We start from the raw sequence: 20,325 nt of genomic DNA on the forward strand, positions 1-20,325 counted from the left end.
CACGCATTCGCAAATTTTACCGCGATTTGCAATTTCTTCACGTGTAAAAAGACAGCAGTTTTGCCTTCCATTTGCCAGAAATTCGTTTAACCTGCTAACTATCCCTGCATCATTGCTAGTGTGAGTCTGGACTAATATTAACTAGATACCACTCACCCTGAACCTCTGAAAGGGAATTAAAAAGCATTTCCAGCATATTTCTCATCCATTGCTAGCACATATCAAAGCATTTGGGCCTGTGTTTTCAAAACTCCTATCTGTTTTCTGTGGTGTAAGCTTGCTGGGGTGAACTGATTACATTGATTGCATTTTTGAGAACTGCGTGCTTTCCTCCCATTCCCTTGCATTGCATAAAGAGGGGGGGAGTGGATTGCCAGAGAAAAGTGATTACATTGTTTGGTTGAAATCATATTGAGTATTTTCTGTACTGCATTCATTGAATATTGCATCCACCTGAGCTTACATAAAGCATCCTCTACCACATTATACTTTTGTTCCTATTTACCAGTGTGCTACCTTATCCATTTCATGTCAACTCATTAGTGATTATAAGAAGTGTGCTAGTGCCAGATTCTCCGTTGTTGATCTTTATCATATCAGATTAAGTGTGATATTCAATTATTAATTTATTATAAAGTGTCATATATATATCTATTGTTTAAATTATCAAATAAACCCTTTTAACTTGCAAAACAGAACTACTTCTTGGCTCAGTGGGGTCAGGGGGATTCCAAGAGAGGGGTGTTATATAGGGGTAGTCATCCAGAACGCATGAACTGGACCTAAAGATATATCAATAAGGGTTTTCATTCAGTATTATAGACTAGGCGCTGACTTAGCTGTAGTGTTGAATTGAATCCCCTTACAAATTGGGGGCTCAAGCCGGACGTTTGGGTTAGAATACCACTTGTGCAGCTTAATACAGTGTGCTAACTGACGGGATACATACATCCGGTCGGATCACCACGCTGCATTACGCTGTGAAGCATTCCTCAAAAGGGACACCCCAAGAAAAGTTCTGTTCTGCAAAAATAAAATACAAACTTCTGTAAGTCAGGACAGAGACCAATCTCTAGAATGACGACCTTAGTAGACATGAAAATGGCCAGAGAGCACCTCTTGCATAAGCTATTTGTGAGAGGTGAATGGACCGAACAGGGCCAGGATGCGTGGTTGCAGGCAATCACACAACAGGTCACTGAAACAGGGTCAGATATATATAGAGATCAGGGTCCCTTACATGTGGCCCTGAGTGAACTATATATGGCTCCTAAAGCCAAAGAGGAACACAATAAGATTGCCAGGATAGCAGCATACCTGTACCTATATATGGGAGACATGCAGGATAGATGTGCTGAAAGCCAAAATCTGGCAAATAGGCAACAGATGGCATTACAGAAGGCCCAATCTGACCTGGACTCTTCTGAGCCGAGGCTGCAGAGGAGCCAGGAGTCAGAAGATGATAGTAGGCAGCACATCATTAAAATAAAGAAGGATATGGATGTGCTGCAACAGGAAAAGGCTGACCAGGATACCAGATTTCTGGCCCTGCAGAAGGAGCACCAAGACAGTTTGGACTCCTTACTGCAGAGCCAGAAAAAGCTGGAGCAACAATTAGACTTTAACAGGGCATGCACGGAGCAGGTAGCCACCCTGCAAAGTCATCTAGATAGAGTGAAGGTAGAGAGCAACAAGCTGATTTTGAAAGACCTGGATACCCAGGCAGAGTTTGATGAAGAACGCCAGAAAGCTGGTGCCCTTCAAAGGCAGAGGGACGACCTGGCGGCACAAATGCAGGCTCTTAGTCAGGAAAGAGATGCCTTAGGCCAGGAAGTCTGCCATTTAAAAAGAAAAATGGAAGAAAATCACCTGGCCCACCAGGGACTGGGTGATCTCCAAAAAGAACACCAGAACTTGTTAGAGCACACCAGGAGGGTGGAGGATGCTCTAGCAAGAAAGGAGCAGGCCAATAGGGACACAGCTCAGGAGGTAACCCTCCTGCAGCAAAGACTGGCCCAGTTCTCCAGGACCAACCAGGAAGCACAGAGGGAAAATGAGGCCCTCTGTCAACACAATGATAGGCTCCAACAACAGGTAGCGATGCAGGAGAGACTGATAGAGTCTAGTAAGGCCTTAACTGAGGAACTGAAGGCACAAATGCAGGCTCTTGCATTGCAACAGGGAGCAGGGGCGGATAGAGATGAGGTTCGCTGGGAAATGGAAACTCCGGAGCATAACCTCAGGAGCACTAGTACCAGAGGCCCTCATACCTCTCAGTCCCTGGACTCTGCCACCCCCATGTCCCCTGGCGCACATGAGCACAGGGCCACAGGGATGGCAGATTACTATCCAGCTAAGAGTATGGGGCTCATAGGCCAGTACCACTCAGGAATGGAGGGGTGGGCATCCGGGTATGGGCACCCAAGTACAGTACAGTTCAATGGGGAACCCCAGGAGAGTAGGCCCATTAAGGGCATCCTGAAAACCTCTGCCCAGTTAGGTCAGTGGAGGGGGCACCCATCAAATCCTGGCAGCAAGGAGGAATCTGAAGACTCCTCTGAACTGCGCAGGACACAGGAGACCAGGTCCCCACATTCTGCCAGCCATTCCCAGGCTCGCAGAATCCGGGAAAACCTGGAAGAACAGACGGGAACCTCTGGGAGCAGTGCCTCTGAGTCCGAGGAAGAATGGACAAGGGTTACCCGAACCAAAAAGGCCAATAAGGCAAAAAGGGCCTTGCTTAAGGACCCCTTAAAGCAGATTAAGGCGATCAGGAGCGTCATCACGCCTTACCATAAGAACGCTAAGTATTCTGTTTGGGAGCACTTAGAGTTGTTTGAACAAATGATGGAGACTTTCCATTTGAAGGACAGCCAAAGCTGCATTCAATATGTAAAGTGGACCTTCTCCCCGGAATACTCCAGTTTCTTTGCGGGGCTGGAGGACCAAAATCATTTAAGATGGTCCACCTATAAGGCGGCCATCCTGAAACATTTTTCTGTTCACAGAAATCCTCAAGAGGCTCGCAAGGCAGCCTACAATTTGCAATGTGGGGAGGATCAGGCCCCACAAGAATTTGTGCAGGAGTTAAAGCGTGCTTTTGCACAGACCACAAGAAGGGTGCGCACAGATAGTAGAGAGTTTATAAATACGTTTTTCCATGCCTTGCCCAAATATATCATGACCCAGCTCGTGAGGGATTTTCATGAGAAAAGATCTTTAGACTGGGTCATTGAACAGGCTACCCGGATCTATGAGGTGCAGAAGCCCATAGAAAATAAAAGCAATGCCCAGAAAAACCCCAAAGCCAACAGCACCCCTGCTGCTGCCAAGGTGGCAGAGGTAAAGGTCACCCCCGTTTTGGATTTGGAGATGGGGGGGCCTAAAAACCTACCTGCACCTAATAATGCTAGGCCCAGGAGGTCCTCGGGTCAGTCACAGACAGGGAGCCAAGGAGGCAGCCCCACAAATGGGGTCCCTCGCTCTCCTGATTATGTAAGTCCCCGTTACAAGGGAAATCGACCCATCCTGGGTTATGTGTGGACTCCTCCAGCCCAAGGGGGGGGATCCAGACAAGCACCTAACCCAGGGAACTTCCCTCCAAACTTCCCACAGGAGGGCAGCAATTTACCAAACCCTGGGCAGAACTTTTTCCCCAGATATCCACCCGACTTTCAGCCCCAAAACCATCCATCCTTCTTTCCCCAATTCCCTGAGCCCAGACCACTGAATCCGGGAGAGGGGAGGCCAAGGGTGGAGGGGTACCCAAATCTTCCCAACCCGGGGTATTACCAGAGGAGGGACAGCTACCCTTCCCGGGATCAGCCCAGGGGAGAAAACAGGGCCCCGTATCAGCCTGAGCGGGTTTCCCAGTTAGAGCGCCAGGTTCAAAACATGGCGCGGGATCTGGGTCACATACTGAGGGCTCAGCAGAACCCTCAGATGGGCGTGCCGGCGCAGAACGCACCCAACTCTGGACCTGGTGCTCCAGAACAATGACGGGGGCAGCACCCCGATAACTCACCGGTTCCCAGGGAGGAGGCACAAAGGGAAGGGGGGTGTAAAGCCTTGGAGGAAGCTTCCTTCCTCACTTGTAAACAGCCCCTGGAAACCCCGGAACCGGAAACAAAATCTCTTGCCCCTGAAAGTCTGCCTCCTAAGGAGCAGAGGGGGGGTAGGAGAAACAAAAGACCCAAACAGACTCAGTTTGAGGAGGAGGTACAGATCTTCCAATTTGAGGGAGAGGGATCCTCAGAGGATCCTGGGAAAAGGATCTTCTCCTTCAGAGAGGGGGGAACTCCTCCCAAAGAAAAATGGGTCCCTAGGGATGCAAATCCAGACTGGGGAGATGTGGAGACTGAGCTACCGCCGCCCACCATCTCATCCCAGAACCAACAGCAAGAAAATCCCCGGGTTCAAACCCATACTGGGGACTGCCTCCAAAAAAGGGGGGGCGGCCCAGAACCGGAGCCAGGGGAACCCACAATGGCTCTGATCTCCAGTTGCCAAATTTTTCTTTCAGATTCCCAAGGCTCTCCACAGAATTCTGCCCAAATCTCTTCGCTATCGATGTCCAAAACCAGAAAGTTAGCCCACCAGTTGTCCAAAAATGTACATTATCTGTGCCCCCTTGAGGAGAAGGAGGGAAGATATTATGCCCCGGTACAAGTACAGGGGCAGGGTACAATCTCGGCACTGGTGGACACTGGATCTCAAGCTACCCTTCTGTCCAGAAGGGCCTTTGACGAACTGAATGCAGGAAGGGGAGAGAATTACCAAATTCCTCTCACCTCTCTTCCTGGACAACTGCAGAACTTTGACGGGAAGGAAATTCCCGTTGAGGGGACTGCAGATTTGGACATTAAAATTGGGCGACATAAGTTGAAACACCCGGTCATAGTTGTGACCCCAGAGGGCACCCCTTGTTTACTAGGGAATGACCTCCTGAGAAGGTTGTCACCCCTAATAGATTGTGTAAACAAGGTCCTCTGGACCCAGACTAGCCGACCAATAAAATTAAAACAAGAGTGTCAACCAGGTTAGTTTAAACGGCACCTGCCACATGGTTGAACAAAAATCTGACCAAGTAGAATTTCACTTCCAGAACAACCAGATTCCAGACGTGACGGTAATAGCAGTAGGACAACAGACTGGTGATGGGGGGTCCTCTCTATTTCTGAAAATCAACCTTCCTTCCAGTCTAAAGTGGTATTCCACGCTGGAAGGAAACACTCTGAAATTCTATACCAATCCACAATCTGAAACTCCCACTCCTATAGTCCAGAAAGATGTGAAATCAGCTCAGAGCCTGGCTGATATTCAGCAAATTGGAGAGCAGTTGTTCATCCCGGTTCAGTTAAATGATGGGAAGGACTCTGTTCTCGCTCGAGTGTGTGTGAACAACGGTAAGAGCTTCATCAGCGAAGCCATGTTTCGCCAACTCCCAAAAGATCCAGCCATTCCCACCTTCAAACTGATAGACAAATGGGAAATGGACCTGGAAGCACCTAATTCCAAACATCTCCTGCCAAGCAGGTGTATGCTCAAAATCTCCATTGGCAACAAGAGCATAGTCCACAATTGTTGGGTCGTGCGAGACGTCCCTGCCGCCTTTTACTTAGGCAGTGACATTCTCAATCGCTTTGCCATTAGTTTGGACCTAATAAACTTCAAAGCTTGGTCCCGATTAGCGGATAATCCCATGGGCTTTGATGATCCAGAAAAAGCATTTAGGTCAGCTCAATTGCTACCTTATGCAGTTGAAATTCAGGTTAAAGAGGAAGTCACCATCCCAGAAAGGACCCGACAATTCTCCCTGGAAGTGAAAGTTAAAAGGGGACAAGAGTTGAAAAACCCTGATGCTTACATACATCTAAATGCTTCTCTCCAACAGCAAGGGTTGGGGGTAAACCCAACTCCATTAGTCAACATAGAACATGACACCATTCCAATAGAGGTGGATAACAGCGACTTAAAGAGTATTACTCTAGCCGCAGGCACCATTATTGGAATGGCGGTTGATGACCGACATTTCTCCATTGATCTTGTAAATGAACTGTTAGGACCAATCCCCAAGGACTGTTTTGACAGTGACAGTGATGACAATACAACACCAGACAGGATTTTTACCCGGCATGGGGGGAACTTCCTGGTGTACACTTCCTGCCCCTATGGTAAGGAAGATGTGACTTGTGACTTCAGGAGGGAGGAGGTGATTTTCCAGGTTCATGAAGGCTGCCTTGCCCACCTGAAGCCTCCGGTCCAAATCAGCACTCTGACCAGGGACTTCTCCACCCAGCTGGAGGAGGCCGCGGAGATAGCCAAACCAGAAGTCTTTCCAGGCTTCAGGCAGATGGTGGAAGAGAGAGTCAACCTAGCTGATGCCTGTGTGACTCTGGAACAAAAGCAAAAGTTGAAACAAGTTTTCTTGGATTTCCAAGATCTCTTTGCGGTAGACTCATATGACTGTGGTCGCACTGACATCCATACAACAACAATCCCCACGGACCCTGGCATGACTCCTGTGTTTGTGAAGCAATATCGATTGCCTCTCGCATCAATGGAGTCCCTTACTGAAATAATTAAGAACCTTGAGTCCCGGGGAATAATCCGTCCAGTCCACAGCACCTTCAATAATCCGGTGCTGGGAATATTGAAGCCAAACGGCCAGTGGAGACTCTGTGCCGACCTCAGGGAGCTCAACAAACGGGTCCATACTTCCCGATGGCCTCTGCCCTACATTGACCAAGGGCTGGCCCAGATCCAGGGGTCACAGGTATTCACTGCAATAGACCTGACCAATGGATACTGGACTGTGCCTGTCAGTAGGGAGGACCAATACAAGCTGGCTTTTACCTTTGGGGGCCAGCAGTACACCTGGACCCGGACTCCCTTCGGATACCTCAACTCCGGCAATGAATTCAACATTTTTCTACACAAGGCCATGCCTGACTTGGGTGCAAGGGGTAACTTGGCTTATGTAGATGATGTCCTCATCAAAAGTTCATCTGTGGAGGAACACATAGCGGAGCTCCGTTATGTTCTGACACAGTTGAGGGCCGCCGGAGCAAAACTTTCCTTTCAGAAAGCACAGTGGTGTAGAACCCGTGTTAACTTCTTGGGGCATGAGATTACTCCTCAGGGTCTTTGTCCCCAGGAAAAGAAAGTGGAAGCACTTCAGAAACTGAAAGACCCCACAACTCTGCGAGAACTAAGGAGCCTCCTTGGACTGACTAATTACAGCAGAAAGTTCATTGAGGGCTACGCAGAGATCACCAGACCCCTGATTCATCTCCTGAAGGGGGGGGTCAAGTGGGAATGGGGTCCAGAACAAGCCGAGGCAGTAAGACAACTCAAGAGAAGCCTCTCACAAGCGCCTTGCCTAGCTTACCCTGTCAGAAACAAGGAGTTCTTCCTGGAGACGGGGTTCTCTAATACGTGCTTGACGGCAGTATTATACCAAAAGCATGACAAGGTCAATAAAGTAATCTCCTATGCGAGCAAAACTTTATCCTCTGTGGAGGAAAAATTCAACGATTGTGAGAAGGCACTCCTGGCAACGGTGTGGGCATTGAAGAATTACCGTCCGTTTATCCAGGGGGAACACATTATAGTGGAGACTCCACACCAGCCTCTGCAATATCTCCAAAGTGACAGAATCCGGGCCGGAAATGTGAGTAATTCCCGAATTACTTCCTGGATTCTGTCAATGCAAGGCTTTCCTGTGGAGGTCAGATATGGCCAAAACAAGAAGAGTCCCCTCGCGCAAGGTCTGGCTGACTTGCATGATTGTGCCAGAGAAAACTGTCTCGAGGACGAAAGTCTGAAAATCAAGGACAACATGGAGGCATACCTTAATTCCCCACACAAAGTCTTTGAAGAAGACAAGTGTGAGGGAATGCCCACTGTCTATGTGGATGGATGCTCTTACCATGTTGACAACAACGGGGAGAAAGAACTGGTGGCTGGCGTAGGGAATGCATGGGTGAATGAGTCCCCGGAACCCTCCGCTGGATACAAAATTGGTCCCCGAAGTAGTCAGGTGGCAGAATTGATGGCTGTGCATCAGGCCATCCTCACTGCTGTCCAGCATCAACTCCACGAACTGGTCATAATCACAGATTCGGATTATGTACGGAACGGGTTCGTGGAGCACCTGGTTAATTGGAAAACCAGAGGCATAACTATTATTATTATTATTATTTATGTTATGTGCTAACAACAAACCCTTGAAACATGGGAAGTTGATCCAAAACATTGATGATCTGGTCACCTCAAATGAGATGACCATCTATTGGAAGAAGATCAAGGGTCATTCCAAAGTAGAGGGACCAGACAAAACTGGAAATGACTTAGCTGATCAGCTGGCCAAAACCGGGGCCATCCAAGGGGATCTAATTGAGATTGAGTCCCTGTTGGGGGAAATCCAGGTCACTGCTATCACTAGGTCCCAGACAAATGCTCACAACGACCTTTCAATTGCACAATGGAGTAAGGAGACCCCTGATGCTGATTTGATTACTGCTCAGAAGGGGGATCCAATAATTGGTAAATTTTACCAGCACCTTGAGGACCCTGAGAACTTTCCCCTGACTGATACCGATTACATTGGGAAAGAGGACCTAAGAGTGTTGATGAAATGTCCAAAAATGTTCCGGATCCAAGACGGTTTGTTGGTAAGGAAATCCAAAGCTGGCCACGACCAGTGGGTGGTTCCTACCTCATTCCGAAGCCTGATGTTAAGTCACGCCCATGATGCGGCCACCGCCGGTCATAGGGGGTTTCACACAACATTGGAAATCTTAAGAGAGGTTGCTTACTGGCCACACATGGGGCAGGACCTCGACCAATACTTGAAGGGGTGTCTTGTGTGTGCACAATTTCAGCCATCATCCCTCACACACCGGGCACCTTTACAAAAGCGGGGGATGACACTGCCATGGTCAGATTTACAAATCGACTTTGTAGGCCCTGTGATTCGCTCGGCTAGGGGGAATAAGTACATGTTGACTGTGACATGCTTGTTTACCAAGTGGGTGGAATGTCTCCCAGCCCCAAATTGCAAGGCAGAAACTGCAGCTGCCTTGATGATTAACCACATCTTTTCCCGTTTTGGTCTACCTCAAAGGATTGAGTCAGACAGAGGTAGCCACTTCACCAGTGAGGTAATGACAAAGATGTGGGAGATACTGGGGGTCAAGAGAAAGCTGCATATTGCTTACCGGCCAGCTTCTTCTGGGGCAGTAGAGAGATATAACCGGACAATTGTGAGCATATTAAAGAAGTTTGTGGCAGATTCTGGGCCAAGTTGGGATATCCGATTACCTCTGGTCCTAATGGCTATCAGATCTACCCCTTCATCTGCAACCAAAATGTCACCATTTGAGTTGATGACTGGGCGCAAGATGGTGCTTCCTCAGCATTTGCTCTACAGGACCCAAGAGCAGACACTGATAAATGCCTCCACTACTCATGAGTATGTAGAGAATTTAAGGAAACACCTCCAACATGCTTTTGCTTATGCTCAGCGGAATCTAGAAAGATCAGCTGATAGCATGAAGACCCACTATGACCTGAAAACTTCCAGGAAGGTATATCAGGTGGGAGACCGGGTCTATCTATACAACTTCCAAAGGAACCAGGCCAAGCAGCGCAAATTTTTGCCTACATGGAAGGGACCCTTTGAGATCATCGATAAGATCTCCCCTGTGGCCTACAAGATCCGCATCCCCAAAGGCGGTTCGGCAGAGGGGGAAGACAAGTGGGTACACATAAACCAGTTGAAGTGTTGCCATCCCAGGCACACTCTGCAACAACTGGAGGAATCCTCTGGAATCCTAGCGGGTACTGTATCAGACTAATTCAGTTCCAATCATAAAACATACCACATCTAGTCTCTAAAATATTGTGATTTGCATGAAACTGTCTCTTAGTTATACTGTTTTTCAAAATAAGAATGTAATGTTTCGTTATGATGAAATGCATATGCTGCCCCACTATCTCAACAGTGGTGGAAAAACGTCTATGAGTAGGTATTGCCGCTCTTCCTTTGTCGTCCTAGGAGAAAGAAAACCTTGAGACGGGCCAAGGAGGACGATCCGGAGACCGGGAGCTGAGACGCAACGGGCTCGGGGTACCGCCCAATACTCCCATCAGGACTGGCGAGGAGAACCGATCGATCAGTACCGGATGGAGGAAAAGATGCTGAACTGTGCCATCTATTGGAAGAAGATGAGGAAACATCCCAGATCTTGCGAGTCCCATTCGTGAAATAGAATGGCCATCGCAAGAGGGGGGCTTGTGGGATGTATTTACCCATGCATCCTAGCCCTACCTCAAAACTGTGCAGTACTGACATGGAAAACATCATGATGGCCAGAGCTTCCCAGAAAATGCACAGGGAAATGCATGAAGAATAGGCTGCCACTCATTTTCGCCGATGTTATGGGCACAGAAGGACACTGCCTAAAACCACCATTGGACTACCCGCACAGTAGTCTGAAACCATTGGGAATGGCAATGCTGATTGCCAAATGCAACCTAGAATTGTGGGGAATTCATTTCTTAAATCCCAAAAATGGGTGCAGTACCAGTACTCACCACTATCCAAAAGCCGGCGTTTTAAAACCACTCTGTTTCCCTGAAGGCAAGTCAAAATGCCTATTTTGAAACATTGCAATATGTGCAAAATATTTACTGAACACCAGCAGACATTTGGCAGAATGGAGTTTTGTGTGCCTACAAAATCTGGGAAATGAAGATCATAAGACAAGGTTTATAACAAGACTGGCTGCGCTGTGGATTTCAGCAGTTTAAGTTGCACTGGATTGAAAGACACTAAAAAAAAAAATCTAAATGTTTAAATTGACTGAGTGACCTACTTTTGAGTGTCACATAGGTTGCAATTGTTTAAATGTCATAGTTTTGCACTTAGAATCAGCATTCTAGCTGCATGTGTAAAATTGCAAGTTAATTTAAAAAGCAACAAATAACATGACAGTAGCTGAAAGTCTGGCTTAAGGAACTTGATTCTGCCTGGCAACTACCCCCATCAGGAGTGAAATTTGAGTCACCACTGTGTTCCCAGGCCAACCTTCCTTTTGCTGCCCACACTAAGGATATGCCATCTATCTGATAATTGAATTACCTGTGCTCTGCAAGAGAGTGAACAAAGCCCTCTTCACTCAGGCAAAGGTTTTTATTACCGCAGTCGTAAAATGTAGCTTCCTCTTGGCAGGAGCTGGGAGGAGCACTGCCTGTGAGAGCAAGCTGGCTTGGCAGAAACTGGAAAGACTGGTTTCTATACCATGTGACCTGGGAAACCACACCCCTTTGGAGCCAGAACATAACTTTAAAAAGATGAATAACTCATAGAGCGGACATGTGAACATTTTATAAATGATACCATAATTCTTGTGATTTTTCTGCCCACATTTTAAGAGGTTTTTCGACCCGGTGGCATGTTCAGGGGGGTTTTAGCGGAAAAATGGATATTACTCTAACTGTATGCATGTTAAAAATCTGAAACTTCTTCAGTTAATGTCCATACTCCCTGCACACATGTATGTAAAGTTGGGTCAATGTCAGAAATTGAAAAATCAGTTAAAAAGTGAAATATCTGCCATTTCTGAATGCAAGCTCTTAGAAACAGCAGATTTGGACAGAGACATGGCTAAATTCAGCCACACCATGTATATGTAATTTCAAGCAACTGTGTAACTCTGAAATATGTCTTTTATTATCAAATATAGAATATGTGCAATCTGACAGAGGAGTGTCCTATCTGCAAGCCATAAAATGACATCCCTCTGACTCACAGTTCATTCCCCAATCAAATGATAAATGGAAGTTTGACCAATTAGAAGCTGAGAGAGAGGTAGGGTCAGTGATGCTAGAACACACCCACATTCTAAACACATAAAAGCAGACAGACAGGACAGATAGAGACCTTCCAAATCCATCTGCAGCGGGACGCTCTGCCGGAAAAATCCATACTTTACCTCCATCAAACCGCCAGTGAGCCAAACTAGAGACTCCAATCTATCCAGAACTAGAGACCAGACCAGAGGGAGAAAGCAGTGCTGTACCCAGAGAGAAAGCAGTGCTGTGCCCAGAGAGAGACCCGAGCCCAGTCCAAAACCCTGACCAGATCCATGGCGAGGCCCATTTCACTCAAGAATATAGTGTGAGTACCTAGAAAACTGTGCAGAACCAATCTCTTAGTTAAAATAATATAATTCAATCTATTTAATCTAAGTAGAACTGCCTCCTAACTGTCACCTGTCATTTGTAAAGCTGTCACTTGTCATTTTCTAGTCGCAAGCTGCACTTGTCTTTTTGAACTTTAAAATTTCAAATCTGAAAAACGACCTCTATTCAATCGCTCATATCTCCGCAACCGTTTGGGCAAGAGACTTGCAGTAACTTTCCTCTGACAGCTTAGAATCGTGGCTTTCCTACGAACCTAGAACCGCATTCCTACCCCCTATAGTTTTACCGCAATCGCGGAACACGCATTCGCGAATTTTACCGCGATTTGCAATTTCTTCACGTGTAAAAAGACAGCAGTTTTGCCTTCCATTTGCCAGAAATTCGTTTAACCTGCTAACTATCCCTGCATCATTGCTAGTGTGAGTCTGGACTAATATTAACTAGATACCACTCACCCTGAACCTCTGAAAGGGAATTAAAAAGCATTTCCAGCATATTTCTCATCCATTGCTAGCACATATCAAAGCATTTGGGCCTGTGTTTTCAAAACTCCTATCTGTTTTCTGTGGTGTAAGCTTGCTGGGGTGAACTGATTACATTGATTGCATTTTTGAGAACTGCGTGCTTTCCTCCCATTCCCTTGCATTGCATAAAGAGGGGGGGAGTGGATTGCCAGAGAAAAGTGATTACATTGTTTGGTTGAAATCATATTGAGTATTTTCTGTACTGCATTCATTGAATATTGCATCCACCTGAGCTTACATAAAGCATCCTCTACCACATTATACTTTTGTTCCTATTTACCAGTGTGCTACCTTATCCATTTCATGTCAACTCATTAGTGATTATAAGAAGTGTGCTAGTGCCAGATTCTCCGTTGTTGATCTTTATCATATCAGATTAAGTGTGATATTCAATTATTAATTTATTATAAAGTGTCATATATATATCTATTGTTTAAATTATCAAATAAACCCTTTTAACTTGCAAAACAGAACTACTTCTTGGCTCAGTGGGGTCAGGGGGATTCCAAGAGAGGGGTGTTATATAGGGGTAGTCATCCAGAACGCATGAACTGGACCTAAAGATATATCAATAAGGGTTTTCATTCAGTATTATAGACTAGGCGCTGACTTAGCTGTAGTGTTGAATTGAATCCCCTTACAGGACACGGTGAGCACGCCTGGGAAAACCAGGCGTGCTTACCGGGTTCCGTGACGGGAAGAGGGAGCAAACAACGGGCCATCTCGTAATGGCCCGTCGTTTGCTCCCTCTCCCATTCCCATTCAGCCGTATGGGGCTGAAATGGGAATGGGGAAGGACCGTGTCCGGGTCCTTGGAGGGAGGAATTACCGGGCCTTCCGAACTTGGAATGGCCCGGTAAGTCCTCATTCCGAGGACCCGGACCCCGACGCGATTTCGGCAGCAGCCATGCCGCCAATAGCGACATAGTTACCGCCGAACTCGTAATGAGGGCCACCCTGCCTTCCATACTGACCAACGCCTGTCAGCATCCTATTTGATGCCTATATGACCAGCTGCGGGCCGGGACAGATTAACAGGGCAACACGAGAAAATCTGCATGCAACATGCGCACCCCTCTTTTTCTGGGGCCTGCCTGCGACTTGTTCAGGTAAACCTCGGAAAAAACATGTGGGTCCGGTGGGAGGGGCCTTATTTACAGAGAAATGGAAAGAGAGGAGGAAAATAGTTAAGCGAGATTTAGAGCCTGTTCAGGGGCGGAACACTTCATTATATAAGAACCGTGTTGAAAGGGGGGATGGGATGTAATGAATGCTTCCGCCACTCTAACCACTCTGCCTGCCAAAAAGGAATGTATGTACGCCATTTGATTTTAATGCTGGCTTAAAGTTATAGGACTCCTGCGGAATGTGTCAGCTTTTAGCATGCGTTAAATGTACTTCATAGTGCAAACAATGAACTTTGCTAGAAGAAGCTGAAGTCATAGCCCCCTCCTTGCAATTTGAAACACCCCCTTAATGTCTAATAATAGGAGGGGACATTTGGCTTTGTTGCTAGAGTACGGCTTGCCAACGTCATGCATCCCAAACCATTGCCCTTCATATTGTAAATGCTTTGGCAAAGCAGACGTCAAGGCAGGGACCCGCCGCTAACGCCACACAGGGACTCAACGCTGCTGTTAGAAAGTCATGTTGTGTGCAATGGTGGACTGGGAACCAAGAGAGGCCCTGGAAATACTTTTCATCAAGCGCTATCCTTTTCCTTTTCCTATGAGAAAATTTGGAAATACCGCACAGAAGAGGCCCAGTGTGCAGAGGCCTGCCGGGAAATCTCCAGAGTTCCCTACAGGCCAGTCCACCCCTGGTTGTGTGAGACTCAGAAGAATGTAGCATCAATGGAAGCACATCCTCAGCTTCATCAACTAAGTAAGACTTGGTCCCTCCCTAGCATTTATTTATTTATTTGATATATAGCGGAGCATGTATATCCTTCCTTTCCCCCTCTGTATGCCCACATTTATGAATCACACACTGAGAAAAACTGTTATGATGATAACTGGAGGTGCATTTAGAAAAATTGTGGGGCATTTGGTGCATTGTACAGAACACTATGCACGTGACACTGGTCAAAACTACAAGCTGGATAGTGCAGTAAGACATCAAACATGCCACATTAACCCAAAAAGCTGTGCCACACTGGCCGCTAGAACCGCCCTTTCAAGTATTCCCCTATAGGCCACCCCAAGCCTGCGTTGTTCTTCATTACTGTAGCAGCTTGTTGTTCAGCACTCTGTCGCTTAACAGCTATGTTTGGGCTACATAAAAACCAGCGCATACCCCAAAACCAGTCAGTTCGCCCAGCCAAGCAACTCATTGATATGTGTTCCTGAACTCTGACATTTTATTAGGATAGTTTAAGTGGTTAGTTTCATTGAAATAATAGCGGTTCGTTTTCTAAACCTCTGGGGGCAGCGGGGCAATTTAATTTTAAATTAAAATTTCACAGCGGGGACCAAATCAATTTGTAATTATGTGTAAAAGTTCCCCTCTGTGCAATTTTCAACTTTTCCACCCCGCAATGGGAAAGTGAAAATTAAAGCATAGGCGAAATCGTCTTTACCCTTTTCCACTACATTTGCAGAAAAGTGTAAATGCCTATCGAATTGAATGATTGAAGAAGCCATTAACAATGAATTCTTATGGAATCCTCCTGCTTTTACCTCGGGGTCATTTCAAATTGGTTACTCAGGAAACCGTTGCATTGCAACTAGCATTAAAATCCATTCTGGCAGTAAGGCAATCGCTTTTGTCTGGCAGATTGGGACACCAATGCATGATAAATGCATAAACATGAGGCCAATCTGAAAATTGGTGATAAACACTTTTACCACTAATTCATCAGATTTGCTTCACAATAAAAGTGATCTCCACACCGGATCAGTAAAAAGGGGTCGTATCGTTAATGCCACTTTGACCAATCCGGCAGATTTTACATTATTTGCTACTGGGGATGTGGATGGGAGTGGACTTTACATGTTTTCCCCCTTTCCTACTGTACCTGGCCAATCCACCAGGGTTACTGGCAGCTTAAGGTTTTCATATTGGTGTTAGACCAAATGGAATCCAATGTAATCCACCTGTTTTTTCCACCTGATAAAAGGAGCAGGCTGATTCCATTTCAATCCTTGGCAAATGAGTACCGGGGGCGTCAATTCTGATAGGTATTTGCACTTATTTGTATTTGGAAGTGTAAAAGAAGGGTGTAAATACGGTTTCACCTGTTTTTACAACTTTCTTTTTCAATTACGAATAAAAATGATGAAAAACGCACAGAGGGCACGTGACAGATTTCTATCTGCTAGAGGGCGTCTCCCAATTTTATTTAAACTTTAAGAGCTGCGGCAAATGGATCCTGCTGTGAAAGTAAAGTCTGCTTTACGGTCTCACTTTCAGACAGCTGTCACTTTCAGTGTGTTAAAACGCTTTTGTGTTTTAAAAACTGATGTTGGTGGGTTTGTACCCAGAGGGGCCTGCCGGCCATTGGGTGCATCATCTAATAATTTCAGGTAAGTGCTCTTTAAAAGATGACATGCTGTGTCTAGAGCCAAAGTTATTTTAAAATGTGCATTGGCCATTTTAGGAATAAAAGCAGCCATCCCTTTGAAAGTGAACACATAGCTTTTAATACAACTGTACTTCCCCCAGAACTGGGCCGTTTGGTTGAATATAATAAACAAGATACATTTGTTTTGCTATAGTGACCTAGGGGGAGATTCATTATAAATTGCCACAGCCCATTTGATGTCTTTTTATTCAACTGGTTTTCCAGTGACCCTGCAACTGTCAGACCTTTGTGTATCACCATCTGGGGCTGAGGTTCACCATCAATAGGATTCTGGGCCTGGCCCTAGGGGCTCCCCATTCTTTTCAGCTTGGAATGTTTGACACCTTGTCACAGGAACAGGACATGCCAAAAGAGGGCTTGGTGGGAGCCACTACCTACTTCAAAGAAAGCTCTGCCAGCACAATTATAAAATCACAACTGGTGGATAATGACTCAAGTCTTTTTGTGTGAGGCAGGTAGAGGGGGAAGTGTATTTTTGCCCAGGAGAGATGTTGCATCCAGGAGAAGGGTTTACCCATCTTGGAAATACCTAGGCCACACACACTTCCTGTGCCCCCTACCAACCTCCTGCAGACAAATCACTCTGGGGCTGAGATCAGCTGGTCAGACTCTTGCCACAAGTACAAAAGGGAGCAGTGTTCCTAATAGAATCTTCAGTCCAAATAGAAAAGGTTCTAGTCATTCCACATACACCCTTTGTGTTAAATATAAGAAACCCATTTAATCAAAGACTAGAACATTTGAAAACATAATTAAGATACAATTTTTCTACTCGACATATCATCGGGTAACAAAAAAACAAGAAGATTTGAACATAGAAAAATCCATATAAATATATCATCAAACCATTCATGTCACAATCATGCATCAAATTCATAGTCAGTCAAAAAACAAAGGCATTTATGAACAATTGTAAATTATTCAGCCATTGATAAACAAATAATAAACTCCACCTTCTTATTATGCAACTTGAACACAGCTTTTAGAGTGACCAACAGGTTTCAACGTAATGCACCGATATTATTTTATCAGCAGCTAGTATTTGTACCTACAGAAGGCTTGAAATATACCAATCCACTGTGCGAAAACAACAACTGACTTCACAAGGGGGTGAGACCCACCCCTCCGTTAGTTGAAACATGTTTGTACTCAAGAAGAAGAAGGATTTTTCTGGAACTTTATTATCATACAGGCTTCCCAAAGTCCTAAGGCATTGGGGTGAAGGTAAAGCTTTCCAAGAAGGGAGTCAGACCCTCCCCTCAATCACTTCAGAGAAAGTGGCCCCATGTTGGACAAGGGTTGCCAGCTGATTTGACGCTGGTACCCAGGACTCTGCCAGCTGAAGTGCCAAACCTTTCAACTGTCTGTGGCAACCCCTCTGGCTGGAAAGGGCAGAAGAAAGCGAGACCTACGGCTGAAAAGGTCCTGCTTGCCGCCCTCACAGTTGTACCCAGGACTTTGCCTGGTGATGTGGCAAACCCTGCAAGTGCTCCTGGCAAACGTCCAGCTGCGAAGGGCAGAGTAAGGACTCACCTTTCCACTGAGGAACAAAAGAGGCTGCCTTTGCCTCTCTGTACAATTTCGAGCTGCTTCGAGTCCTTGCAAGCTTTGCCGACCCGGACATCACCTGCCTGTCCAAAGCTTCTTTGAGGCAGGTGCTGTTGCTGCTTAATGGCTTGCACCAGCTTGACCACCTCGAACCTGATTCAGTGCATAGGAAAGCACCAAGAAGAGTAGTTTGGCACCGTTGAACCCCAAAAAGAAGATATAAGTGGTTCTGTTCCGTTGGCCTTGTTCTGTGGGTCCAGTGACATTTAAGACCCCACTCTTGACCTCAAAGGACTTACACTTAAACATTGCTGCACTGACAAAAACTTGCATAGCCCTGTCTTAATACGTAGAGCGCCCATTTCAACTAAAGTTCTGCATTTTCAGTGTTTTTCATTACAGGGGTGGGTTGTTAGTGTTTCATTAGTTTGTCTGTCCTTTAAGTTTTCAATAGAACCTTTGTTGGACATTTTCTTTAATTTTGAATGTATTGTTGATCAGATGCTTCCTTGGTTGCTCACCTCCTCTTGAAGAGTATGGCCTGCTCACTACCTATGCTAACCTAAGGAGGAAAAAGAGGTGCACTATCAATGTTGTGCCTGTTTCACCTTGAAGAGAGCAATGCTAGTTTGCTCTCAGTATGAGGGTAAGAGTTTAGACACCAGAACTCACCCCTGTACTTCTGCAAAGGAGTAGCTTTTTTTTTTTTTTTAATCAAAGGAGAACTTTTGCATTTAAGTGCAACCTCCCACAAAACAATTTAAGAAATAGGTAAACTGATCTCTAGTGGGTCTCTTGGGTGCTTAGACAGTCATGTTGCAAGTCCCACAGAATGGTCAGGAAAAATGGAAGTAAAAGAGTGAGTACGCTTTTACCTCAATTTTTACCAATCGACCTGCAGGATTTTCATCACTTTTTGCGGGCACAGGACAGACTTTACATGTCTGCCTGCTTGTCCAACTCCACCAGACAACCGAGGCAGGTTTTTCATGCTGACAGAGAAACAATGGATTCTTTTATAACCTACCTGAAACTGCCACCTGCTAATGCAGGCAGATTCCATTAGAAGCCATTGTAAATGCCTCCTGCAGTCTCTAATTGAGGAAAGCATTTCAACTTTTGCATCAATGTGGTGGAAATGAGACAAATTGCACGTAGGGGGCCTTTAACGCTTAAGTGCAGACGGAGACGGTCCCCACAGTGCAGTTTACTCTGTAACCTGTTACGTTCGCACCTAGCTGCTGGTGTAGAAAGTAAGGGATTCCCAAGCACTTACGTCAGCATGAAAATGCTTGCGTATTTGTATGGCGAAGTGGATGAAAGTGATGGAAAAGCACGCTTTTTACCCAACTCCACAACACATATGTTTGCGAGGCAGCCAGAGTGCAGCCGTTGCGGCTTTAAGACTGCTGGCACCCACGACTAGCATCGTGTTGCAGTGCTCGCCCGGATTGGTCGTGACTCGTTCAGTGCACTAATCAAACAGGACAGCCTCTGGGCGCAGCAGCGTTATCTATGCAACAGACTTTCCCCGCCTGGCGCCTCTACATTATTTAGTGCTGCCAGCTCCAGTTGCCTTTACTTGAAGTATGTGACGTCCAAGAAATTCAAACGGTATTTTGCTTAAATCGTACCCGTTCCAACCGATAAAATAAAAGCCCCGGTTAGCTTGAGGTTTTTTAAACTTAGTGTGTACTGTAGTTGTAATGTTCACCAAGTAAAGGCCCAAGTAGGTGTGTGAAAACCACTCAGGTTATTTATCGTTGCTCACCAACGACACATCACCCATTCACACCAGGGAATTCTGAATGCCAATAGTCTGAGGTATGTTTGCGTTAGAAACCCAGGCTGCGGGCCCTGTCTGCAAATGGGTACCGTGGAAACACATATAAAAGGGTAGCACAGCATAGTAGTTTACTCACGCGAGTTGGCGTCCACGGCATATGACTCGTTGGAGGCCATGACTCTGGCTGTGGTCTTTGCAGTGTCCACCTCGCTGCCCAGAAACGAGGGCCGGACGGGGCAGAACAGCTGTGGGAGGGCGGGCAAGCAAGGGCACCGGGGAGCGCTCTGTTTTTCTTGTTCAGATGATCCGTTGCCCGCTTTCTGACCCGCTACAGCTGGCACAGGAGGCAGCACATTCTGCCCGTGAAGAGGGAGGGGCGGGCGGCGCTCCTTAGCAGATAGCAGGTTGCATGTGTCAATGCTGGGCTGTACAACTGTCACACTTGTCTCGCCTCAGACAACCTAGCCCCCTCTTACTGCACTTTCTAGTCACGCAGCAAACGCAAACAACACGTATTCCCCATATTTAAGGATTATACTATTCTGTGCTATGGGCATCTTTTTATGAAATCGTCCCACAGCGACGCCTCACCAATGGAAATAAACTGCCCTATTCCAAATACTGTCACTGGCAACGTTCGCCATGTCCCAGGGACAGTTAAACGCTCATTTGAG

The 20,325-nt window shown here is 46.2% G+C and overlaps 1 protein-coding gene across 1 annotated transcript in view; it reads right to left on the reverse strand.

The window, feature by feature from the left end:
• The window catches only part of LOC138488884 (glycophorin-C-like), a 273,760-nt gene extending 253,696 nt beyond the window's left edge, over nucleotides 1-20,064 (reverse strand). The window contains exon 1 of the mRNA XM_069616254.1: nucleotides 19,788-20,064. Coding sequence (XP_069472355.1) covers nucleotides 19,788-19,827 — 40 coding nt within the window. The 5' untranslated portion in view covers nucleotides 19,828-20,064. The remainder of the gene's footprint in view (nucleotides 1-19,787) is intronic.
• Nucleotides 20,065-20,325: the final 261 nt, after the last annotated feature.

Source organism: Ambystoma mexicanum, chromosome 9 (assembly GCF_040938575.1).
Source record: "Ambystoma mexicanum isolate Mex_15411 chromosome 9, UKY_AmexF1_1, whole genome shotgun sequence".
Taxonomy (NCBI): domain Eukaryota; kingdom Metazoa; phylum Chordata; class Amphibia; order Caudata; family Ambystomatidae; genus Ambystoma; species Ambystoma mexicanum.